This window comes from Brassica oleracea, chromosome C8 (genome assembly GCF_000695525.1).
Source record: "Brassica oleracea var. oleracea cultivar TO1000 chromosome C8, BOL, whole genome shotgun sequence".
In the NCBI taxonomy this organism is placed as follows: Eukaryota; Viridiplantae; Streptophyta; class Magnoliopsida; order Brassicales; family Brassicaceae; genus Brassica; species Brassica oleracea.
This window is the reverse complement of record NC_027755.1, coordinates 2,514,814-2,526,434: the sequence shown is the minus strand read 5'-3', so window position 1 is coordinate 2,526,434 and position 11,621 is coordinate 2,514,814. Positions and strand designations below refer to the sequence as shown.

The 11,621-nt window shown below is 36.8% G+C and overlaps 2 protein-coding genes across 3 annotated transcripts; both read left to right on the top strand.

Annotated features, from left to right (window-relative positions):
* The first annotated feature begins 360 nt into the window (after nt 1-360).
* LOC106312609 lies at nt 361-3,674 on the top strand. Of its 2 annotated transcripts, none has more exons than XM_013750191.1 (7): nt 361-640; nt 786-1,005; nt 1,079-1,202; nt 1,304-1,638; nt 1,976-2,717; nt 2,892-3,061; nt 3,393-3,674. In XM_013750191.1, exons 1-7 carry the CDS (start codon nt 549-551, stop codon nt 3,477-3,479), a joined length of 1,770 nt encoding a protein of 589 aa, XP_013605645.1. In that variant the 5' UTR covers nt 361-548; the 3' UTR covers nt 3,480-3,674. The 2 variants fall into 2 exon arrangements, with proteins under 2 accessions (XP_013605645.1, XP_013605644.1); XM_013750190.1 differs by having other exon boundaries at nt 2,886-3,061.
* Nucleotides 3,675-5,379: 1,705 nt separating this feature from the next.
* On the top strand, nt 5,380-6,910 carry LOC106309952. Its single transcript, XM_013747118.1, has 4 exons — nt 5,380-5,742; nt 5,819-5,940; nt 6,022-6,204; nt 6,363-6,910. Exons 1-4 carry the CDS (start codon nt 5,515-5,517, stop codon nt 6,475-6,477), a joined length of 648 nt encoding a protein of 215 aa, XP_013602572.1. The 5' UTR covers nt 5,380-5,514; the 3' UTR covers nt 6,478-6,910.
* The last annotated feature ends 4,711 nt before the right edge of the window (nt 6,911-11,621 follow it).

Below are 11,621 nucleotides of genomic sequence, written 5' to 3'. Positions count from 1 at the left end.
TCTCTGTCTATGCCTCTAAACAACTTATCGTTCCTAACTTTCCAGATGTACCAAATTATCCAAGGATATGGGTCTCTATCATCTTCTGGCTCCACAATAATATTCTTTCTCCAAAAAAGATAGTCCATATTAGCATAAATACTTGGTACAGGGAAGATTTGCGGGCTCGACGGTGTTGATGATAATTTCCATGCTTGTAAGGCCGGTGGACACTCAAAGATCGCATGAGTAACATTCTCTTCTGGCGCTTCACATCTTGGGCAATAACTATCACAACACATATTTCGGCGTACCAGATTCATTGTTACGGCTAAGATGAAAGATTCACCCATAAAATAGATAAAATTATGGGCCCTGAGTATTAATTAGAGGGCATAAAATAGATAAAATTATTTGAGAACTTAGAGAACCAAAACGACAGAAGTCCCGTCGTTTTCGTGCTGTTCCGCCTCACCACTCACTCATTCACCTGAGCGGCGGTGGCGGCGAAGATAGAGGCGAATCTGAAAGGGATTAGGGTTTATACGATCTCAGAAGAAAAGTAAACAATGGCACAAGACTCGGAGAAGAGGTTCCACCAGATCATGGACAAGCTCTTCACCCCATCGAAATCTCCGCTTCCTTCCTCCTCCTCCACTAGGTCAGTATTAGATCTCCATCTACCTTCGCTAAGATCGATTCCGACTCTTTACAATCGTTAATCTGATTTCAATTTTTAGATGATTGTGGTTGCATAATGGAAGCTGTAATCTAGTCACTTGTATATCATTTGTTTGTCTCTGTAGCTCACCTGTAGAGCAGCAATCAAGAGGCAAGAAGCGTCTGAATCCTTCATCTGCGTTAGCACTTGTTGAGCCAAAGACTGCATTAGCTACCATTGACAGGTCTTTGAAGGCTCCGGCCACCGGGACATCACAGTCTGGTCTTTGCAGGCCGTGGGATAGAGGAGACCTTATGAGGAGGCTTGCTACTTTCAAGTCCATGACTTGGTTTGCCAAACCCCAGGTCTACCTCTTTCTCACCTTTAATTCTGCTATGGAATGCTTAGCTGATTCTTGTTCTCTGTGTATGGTGGTAGGTTATTAGTGCTTTGAATTGCGCGAGGAGAGGGTGGGTGAATGCTGACACTGATACTATCTCTTGTGAATCTTGTGGAGCTCATCTTTACTTTTCAGCACCGGCTTCTTGGTCAAAGCAACAAGGTACGGTGTGGGCATTTTCTTTTGTGTGTGTAGACTAGAATCGTCTTGTGTGTGTATATACAGTTAACAAGTTGGATATCGTCTCTGTTGGTTTCTTACAGTGGAGAAAGCAGCGTCTGTCTTCAGCTTAAAGTTGGATAATGGACACAAACTACTTTGTCCGTGGATTGAGAATTCATGCGAAGAAACGCTTTCGGAGTTTCCTTCAATGACGCCGCAGGATTTAGTAGAACGGCATGAAGAACGGTCTGAAGCTTTACTTCAGCTTTTAGCTCTGCCTGTTATCTCACCATCAGCCATTGACTACATGAAGACCTCTGACCTGGAGGAATATCTTAGACGACATATTGCATCTGGCGACACAACAGCCGAATGTTCTCAAACGGAATCCTTTATCAATCATGTTGGAGCGAGTCCGGCTCAACTTTTCTACCAGGTTTGATCTGCACTCAAGAAATCTCAATTATTCCTAGATAACATAAAACACTTTTGCAATCTGGTATAACATTTCCATGTTCATGTTGTGCTTTCAAGGCACTTATATGATATTTGTAGAATAGGATGATCCTTATACTATTGTGCATCTATCAATATAGTTCCCTTGGTCCGTCATTCTTCCCAATTCATTTGATTTTGTTCATATAATATAGTTAGCTTAGAGACTTACAGTTAATTAATGATAACGTAATGACTATCTCATCCTTTCTAAGAGGCATTTGGTTTATTTTTTGAGTCATAGCTAATAAGAAGTACTGTTGCATTCATGTTTGCAGGCACAAAAGCTTATCAGTTTATGTGGATGGGAACCGAGGGCACTTCCCTATATTGTGGACTGCAAAGATAAATCTGGCGAGGCCTCTAAGGGTTCAGATACTATTGATTTGCTTCCAGAAACTGCTACCCGCGAGCTTCTAAGCTCCTCCAGTTCAACTTCGAATCCAAATGGAGTATCAGAGAATAGTGAAAACCCAGTGGTTCCCGACACACTAAACTCTGATCCCAGTTCTGTTGTACTAGACTGTAAGCTCTGTGGAGCCTGTGTTGGGCTCTGGGTTTTCTCAACTGTTCCGAGACCACTGGAATTGTGTAGAGTCACCGGTGACACAGAAGTTAACACAGAGAAAAACTCCAGGGATGGTACTCTTCAAAGACAAACTTCAAGCTTACAGTTTACCATAGCAGGAGGACCCCCAGCAACGAAGCAAAACTTCAAAGCGACCATATCGCTGCCTATTGTCGGCAGGAACTTGAGGTCGAGGTTTGCTTCTTACTCTAGAGATCGTGATCACGGGACTGACAATTCTATTGAGGATCAGCGGTGTAGGACACCAGAGAGAAATGGAGGTGGTATAGAAAATAGCAATCAAGACATGATTGATGTGGGGGAGAAGGCTGATGGAGGAAGAAACGCATCTGATTTAGATAGTAATACTACACCACAAACCAAAGACAAACAACTGATGGTGGTAACATCAAGTCTTCCTGAAAACTATAAACCAAAGGATTCAACTGGAGGTAAATTGCTTAAGAGTATCATTGCAGATACAAATTTCTCAGATTATTACAAGCACTAGTTGTTAACCAAACCAATGAACTATGCTCATAGCTAATTGTATGAAACCTCTCATAAGTAGAATGCTGTAGGCTTGTAGCACTGTGCTTGACACATCTTTCTTTGTGAAGATACAGGTAAATCAAACAAACAGATGGAGTTTGATCCGATCAATCAGCATAGGCATTTCTGTCCTTGGATCTGGTCGACTGGTAGAAGAGGCCCTGGATGGAGACGGACTCTGTCCGCATTACAACGCCAGAAGGGATCTTGTCAGACTCCACCGTCACCCTCTTCCATTTTCAAGGTAACTTATTTTTTTTTTCATTTATTCTTAGGCAAAGTAATTCGTTTTTAGTGTAAGGATGGAAACACGCTATTTAGTATTTGCAGACTGATATAACTTAACTCCGACCATTCCCATTTTTCTCTCAACATAACTACATGAGCCCCTTTTATAGGAACAAGTAGCAGGATCGAATAATTAACAACCCACAATATATTTTTGGATGGTTCTGAGCATTAGATAAATGATCAAATTGTAAAGAACAAGAACCATATGCTTTTCTACACCCGGAAGATTATTGCTATTTCATCAATTATAATGTCTTTGATGATTCTGTATGTGATGTTTTCAGGTAGATGATCCGTTAACATCTGTTCGGAACCTATTTAAGTCGCCATCCCCGAAAAAAGCAAGACTGAACAGAGGATCTTCAAGCTGAGACATTGACGAGTTGTTCCTAAAAAATCATTGAGGCCTCTTTGAAATTTAAAACTTGAAAACTGTATTATTCATGTGTTCTGAGTTTTCTGTTGATTTCGTCAAAAAAGTAGTGTCTGTTGTTTAACCCATTTGAAATTGCTATAGCTTAAAATCATATACACATGAGTTTGTATTGGAACATTTTCTCAAACTAGACGTTAGAGCTTCAATAACCATAGCAGAAAGTTCAAGCCAGCAAATAGACATAACTAAACTTCATCGTATCACTGTAGGTGGTATCAGCTCCTAGCTCAGGTACATAAACACAGATCGGATCACCTTTCGGTATAACCTATAATTAAGAGCATTTTTATATTAACCTCTCAAGTCTCAAGTGTTTAATGCTAATATGAAATTTATCTAACAAACCTTCCGTACTCTCCCTTTCTCTTTTAAAATTTTTACTTCTGTGGTAAAATTTTTATGATGCAACCAATAAAAAATGTTCCCATCACTCGGGGTTCTCAAAGTTAAGTGAGATACTCCTTGTGACTAGAAACTAAACTAGAAATGTTGATGTATTAGCTAAAAATGCTAGATTAAGAACTCAACAATATGTAATCTCGTGGATGTAATAATAAAATTAGAATGTTAACAAAAAAAGAAGTGAGATACTCCTTTCGAATATATTATATGGAAATGACTAAATCCCTTTCTGTTCTTGTTTATATATTAAATATTTTTATAAATAATATTATGTATTATATTATATTAGATATTATCAAGAGTATGGATATTTTGTTTTCCAAAAAGATAAAATGTAGTTTCCTTTTTTTTTCCAACTAGTTTACAGGAATATGAAACTCAAATGTGCGGACTTTTCCAGAATTGTTATGGAAAATGACAAGCGCAAAGACATCCCTGAGATGCAACCAATTTTTGATTGTGTCATGTTCCACTATTTTATTTCTTTAAAATACTTTTTAAGAATATATATAATGCATGAATACTTTATATTTATATAAAGTAATTATCTAGACCGTCCTCGGATTCATGGCTCAATATTAGCAGATTTGTGGTTTTTGTAGCAACTTCGTTTACAGCTTACATAGTTAGACACGCGCTAATGGAGAGCGTGTAACTCATGGGACTATGATTACGCTAAAACGAGAAAACTGCGAGAAGGGCGCGTGAGATTTGTATTTATTATGAGTTGTGTCAAATACATGTGGAAGTCATATGCCTTTGTCAGCTGCTGACGCGGAGTATGTGGACCCTTCAGAGTTGCCTTTTTAAGTTTGTAGAGTCTAAAGCTTGACACGTGGGGTTGGGTTCTTAACGCGTTGTCATATTGTACTTCAAATCTTTGCAAGTAGGTTTAACTTTTGACCGTTTGGTATTTGTTAAGAAAATCAGAACTCTGCCTCTGCGTTTCTAAACTTTTAAATCTTTAAATGTCATTTGTCTATGTTGATCAAAAAAATGTCATTTGTATACCAAAAGTCCTTAGCACCACGAACACGACCAAAAACTCTATGTTAGCAATTAATGTATCGATCTATAGATGATGGTTTCGACTTTCGATAAATAATAACATAAAAACTCGCAATCGTGAAAATAAAAGAATATGAGAAATGTAGTGGTAATTTTTTTTTTACTTACGTGTGAAATGACCGAACATGATTCCTCGACTTTTTTTTTTTGAAACTTTGATTGATGTCTTTAAAATTTTTTTGATTGGCAACCAATGAGAGAATCAAGTTATTTCCCGAAATAGTGTAAAACTGCATAGTATTCACTCTATCTTGATAACAAAAACACGGTCCATGATTTCAAAAAATGCATAACAAAAACACATTCGACCCACTTTGATTTATTTCCACAAACATAAATTCCAAATTTCAACATTCAAACTATTATTATTATATACATATTGAGACGCTGATGAGAGAGAGAGAGAGGAGAGAAAGTGAGTCACAAGAACTACGACATAAAACCGAACCCAATTCAATTCTCCTTTTATCAGACCAAACACAAAGGGAGAGAGAATAATAATGGGAGACGTACGGAGGATCGTGGTGGTTGTAGAAGATAAAGAAGCGGCGAGGACGGCGTTGCAATGGGCACTCCATAACCTCTTCCGTCAAGGTGACATCATAGTCCTCCTCCACGTAATCTCTCCTCCGCCGCGCAAGAAGAAATCGACAGCGGCGCGTCTCCTCCGACGCCACGGATACCATCTCGCCCTCTCTTTCCGTGAAATCTGCGACGCTTTCTTCAACGTGAGTGAAATGAAATAAGTCTGATCCCAAACTTTCTCCGTTCTTGATTTTTTTCGTGATCGTGGTTAACTTACAGACGAATACGGAGATAATAGTGAGAGAAGGCGACGAAGATGGAAGAACCATCGCTGAAGTGGTGAAAGAGCTTGGTGCATCGATGATTCTCGTTGGTCTCCATCAAAACAGCTTTCTTTACAGGTACTTTTATGATCGATTCTACAGTTACGGGGTCATAATAACTAAAGATTCTGAATTAGTAGTTACTCTATCGATGTGTAGATGGGCAATGAGTGGGATTGATGTAACTAGAAACTTGGGCTGCAAAGTGATGGCTATAAAGCAGCCTTCGTCGGAAGAGTCGCCGCCGGGAAAATTGAAGGGACGCATGACCTCACATACGACGGCGACATCAGATAGTTTAACTAACTTTGACTTTTCCCAAATCGAAATTTCTGGATTACAGTAAGAATTCGTACCCTCCTTGTCTTCAGTTCAATTATTCTTTTTAATATTGGTTGTTTATTTTGGTAAACAATAATAGATATCTCTAGTTCTTTTCTTTTTTCAATTTATTAGAGAATACTGAAGCTGATGATAACATGGCACTTTGTATGTAACAGGGTTCCTGAGATTCGGACACCTAAAGTGCCATACAGATTATGTCCGAGTCCTCGTGCGATACTTTGGAGAACAAGACCACGGAGATCTAAAGCTCGATACGCTGTAGTTTCATAGAATGATTTTATTCCAAACAATAGGAAAGAAACAAAACTCTACCCTCAATTTTTGTGTCAAAGAAACAAACAAATTTTACTCCATACCAAAAAAAAAATTTGTTTTTAACTATGCAGACTGGAGCTTCTCTCTCCTCCCTTAGAGAGAGGTTTCTCTCGAGAAAGCTCTATACCTCTTACCAGACTCAAATCTTTCAGAGGATACAGCTTAGTTAGAGAGGGAAAGAACTATGTTTGGTTGTAAATCTTTTCTTTCGCTCGGCGAATTCTCTTTTCCGGTTGCAGAATTATTTTTTTCGCTGTGGCGATTTTGATGTGGTTTTCAACCAAATCCGAGTTGATCGACATGTTTAAACTTTCTCGGATTAGGAGTTGAAGGTTTTTTTTGTTGTGTGTGTGTACTTAAAGCTTCATCTCTCTGTTTTAAGCTGAAATTCCGACTGTTTTCTTAAAGTTTCGTTTCTCTTCGTTAGTTATCCTCTATTTTCACTTTCTTAAGATATCAATCTTTGCGTCTATAATCTTGGCAAAGTCTTCACAAGAAGTGAAAAATGGAGCTTTGCATGTTTGTTTGGCGGTTTACTTCAGTTGAAGAAAAGTCAAAGTTTGTTTTATAAACAAGCCTTTTGACAAAGACTGTTTGCTGAATCGTTCATAGTGGCTTGGTAATTTTAACATCTGATGAAGAGAGTGAAATTCAAGGAAAGCATAGGCGATCTGAGAGATTGAAGCGTACAAATAGATTCAAAGTTGGTTTGCTGGCTAAATTGTTTCTATCCACCAGCGGAAGTTTCTTGCATACGGCGGATCCGGTGAAGAAGCAGCACCATCCCTTTGTGTGACACGTAATCTCTATCTTTACTCAGCAGAAAGCATGTGGAGTACAGCTGTGATGTCTAAAGACATCCTTATCTCTAATCTTTTAATGTTGGATTTAGTTTGGGGTAATTTTGTAAGGTTTAGCTTTGATCCATTTGTATCAATATCAGCCCATGGGCTTTTTTAGGCATGGTTGGTCGGGTTTTCGGGTTTACGCTCATAGGTCCCATACTAAAACTTTATTAGTACAGGTCAGGTTCAGATAATAACTCTTCGGGTTCGGTTCAAAATTGTATTGCATCCTAAAACCCATAAAGTAATCATATATCGTACGGATACGGGTTATATCGGTTCGGTTCGGATATAACCAAAGTAAAAAACAAAAACTTTGAAACAAAACATAAAAAAACATATAAAGTAAATAAAAATTAATCTGTCACACATAAAATTAATAAAATAACAATAAAATGTTAAATCAAGAAAACAAACATCATTTGTAAACAATACGTATTACCTTATAGAGAGTAGATTTTTTATTTCAATGAGAAAATTATAAAATACTTATTTATAACTAATTATATATTTAAAGCATATATTAAAAATTTAATATTTATTATTATATATCATATTACCACAAATATTGAATTTAATAATTCAAATACTTATATATATTTCAAAATATATATATTGACTATTAATTTCGGATTTTTTGGGTTACCCGTTCGGGTTCGGTTAATAACTTTATCTTTTTACCTTTATATATACGAACGTTTTCGTTCGATTGTAATTCACACCTCATCTCTCTTCTCCCTCTTTATAATAAACTCTCTCTTTCGTATATTCATCTTATATTAGTGTTATCTCCTTCTTGCGGGTATAAAATTTCGCCCTTATTTAAATTTCTCGATACTATAAAATTGTAAGTTATTTCATAACACGTTATCAGCGCGATCACTTTGTGATTCGGTAAAATTTATATGTATCATATATACCTTACTATAATGGTCGGTATACCACCTATATTACTATTTATTATTTTGTAGTAATTGTTTTAGTTAATTATCATTTACCTATATTAATGTGGACGGTATGTCACCTCGTTAATAAACTTTAGTTGTTAAATACACTATAATTATTGGTTTGGCTGTGCCGCTGCATAATTTATTTAATGTTATAATTTTTCTATTATCATAATACGATTGATATTTATTTGTTTATTATATTATAGTTATTATATAAATGTTTGGTCACCTATATAAAATATTATGAAATTTACGAAATTTGGTTGACTGATTAAAGCAATCTTTTCAGATCGATTTTCGTTCATGCGATTTAATCCCAACGGTCACAAAGAAAATTTTCACTCATTCTATAAAATACTCATTCTTCACTCATTTACTTCGTCCAAAATATTTCTATGTTCTCTCAAATATTTTCAAATCGCTCAATTCCGGGTTTTCATTGCAAGAAAGATGATTCGTATATTTGTGGTTTTATGTGCTATTCTATTTTCTGCTTCTATGTATGGTCTTTTTATTGGAAAATTTACTCTTCAAGAATTTACGCTTAATGTCGATTTACTTTTCTATGCGTTACTTCTCCTTGTAATTGCGTGCACTATTAATATAAATGGTTTATTTTAAAATTACAAAATTCTAATAAAATATATTATTTTGTGTTTTAGAAATACAAATGGCAAGAATTGAACATCTTCAATTTCCGGCTCTCAAAATAACTGGCGAAAACTACGTCGGATGGGTCACAAACGTGAAACCATATCTGGTGATGAAAAAGATAATCGGTAACAAATCGCCGCCTGAGCATAAGGTTGAAGCGGTAATTTTCCTGAAGAAACACCTCGATGAGAACGTCACTCATGACTATGCGAGCATAGAAGAACCAGCTGAACTGTGGCAAGCTTTAAAAGAAAGGTTCGATAACCAGAGAGAAGTCAACCTCCCTCACGCTCTAGAAGAGTGGAAAAATCTGAGGTTCCATGATTTTCAAAAGGTTGAGGAATACAATTCCGCTGTCCTGAGGATAATTTCACTCCTGAAGTATTGTGGTAACCCAGTCTCTGAGGCAAAAATGATGAATAAAACGTACAACACTTTCCACAAACAGCTTCATTTCCTGCCCGAAATTTACAGAAAATGCGGGTACACGAGATTTTCTGAATTGATGGTTGCGCTCATGTTTGCTGAAAAGAACAATGAGCTCCTGATTAAAAACCACAATTTCCGACCTACGAGAGCCAAGCATTTCCTGAAGTGAATGCTACGGCGGTAGAAAAATCGGAAAAGAGAAACCAGACCAACCGAGATCGTGGTCGCCGTTTCAACAGCAAATGTGGGAAAACTTACAATCCCAAATGGAAGGGATCTAACAAGTGGGTTAGATCCGAACAAGTTTCTAAAGGTAAAGAAACTCAAGAGGATACCACCAAGAAGCGTGAGACAGTATGTTACAGATGTGGCTGTAAAGGACATTAGTCTCGTACCTGTCGTACTCCTCCACATCTCTGTAAGTTATATCAAGAGTCCACGAAAAGAAAAACTAAAGAAGTGAACCTCACTGAAAACTTTGAAGGGACATCGTACCTCGATGCCTCCGACTTCGCAAATGAGCTGGACTAGATTACTCCTGAAGAGAACCGAAATACTTATAATAAGACTATTGAATAGTTTTTAGTATTGTTATGTATAATTATTACATTTCCTGTTTTAAGCGAAAAATGATGTTTTAACGTCACCTTAATGTATAATTATTGTGTGTTTCCTTATATGATTATTATATGAATGAATTTTATGTTTTCTTTTATTAATATTTATGGCAATTTCATAAATGGATCAAAATGTTAATGAAGCAAAATCCAAGAAATGAATTCGAGAAATATGTACACCAGATAGTGGAACTACACACACTATTCTGAGACAAAATATATATTTCTCTGATATAAAACCGACAAGAATTGTCGTCAATACAATATCAGGTCTTGCAGACGTGATTGAAAGAACTGGTAAAGCAAACTTTACGTTGCCGAATGGAAAATTTTTTTCCATAAATAATGCTCTACATTCTCCGAGTTCTAAAAGGAATTTGTTGAGTTTTAAAGACATATATCTTCACGGATATGATACTCAGTCTGCAACTAAGGATGGAAAGAAATACATGTATGTAATTTTTGAGAAATGTGGCAGAAAACACATGTTGAAAAAGTTTCCAGAACTTCCTTCGGAACTACATCGTACTTATATCGATGAGATCGAATCAAATCTTGTAGTAAAACGGAACCCAGAAGAGTTCACATTATGGCATGAACGCCTCGGCCACCCATGCACTACAATGATGCGTAAAATCATAGAAAGTTCACATGGTCATTCACTGAAAATCCAGGAGATTTCTCAAGGGAATAAAATGACATGTGTTGCATGTTCTCTATAAAAATTGATCGTAAGACCATCGCCAACCAAAATCGATAAAGAATCACCAAAGTTCCTTGAAAGAATTCAAGGCGATATATGTGGACCTATACACCCACCTTGTGGACCATTCCACTATTTTATGGTATTAATTGACGCATCCAGTAGATGGTCACACGTTTGTCTATTATCATCTCGAAATGTGGCATTTGCGAGATTTCTAGCCCAGATAATCAAACTGCGAGCACAGTTTCCTGATTATACTATTAAAAGAGTTAGATTAGACAACGCTGGTGAATTCACATCCAATCATTCAATGATTATTGTATGGTAACGGGAATTGAAGTTGAACATTATGTTGCTCATGTTCATACTCAAAATAGTTTGGCTGAATCTTTAATTAAGTGTCTGCAACTGATTGCAAAACCATTGATAATGAGATCAAAACTTCCAACCTCTGTATGGGGACATGCCATTTTACAAGCAGAAGCACTCATTCGGATCAGACCAAGTGCATACCATAAGTATTCCCCACTACAGTTAGCGTTTGGTCGAGAACCAAACATTTCCCACTTTAGAATATTTGGTTGTGCGGTATATGTGCCTGTAGCACCACCACAACGTACAAAGAAGATTGAGAATATATGTTGGTTGTGATTCTTCATCAATTATACGATATGTAGAACCACAGACTGGTGACGTTTTTACGGCACGTTTTGCCGATTGTCATTTTGACGAGAAAGCATTCCCAGTTCTAGGGGGAGAAAACAAAAATGTAGAAAATGATATCAAATGGAGTGTACTTTCGTTACTATATCTTGATCCTCCTACTGAAGAGTCTGAACTAGAAGTTCGACGAATCATGCATTTACAGAGTATAGCTAATCAGCTACCTGATGCATTT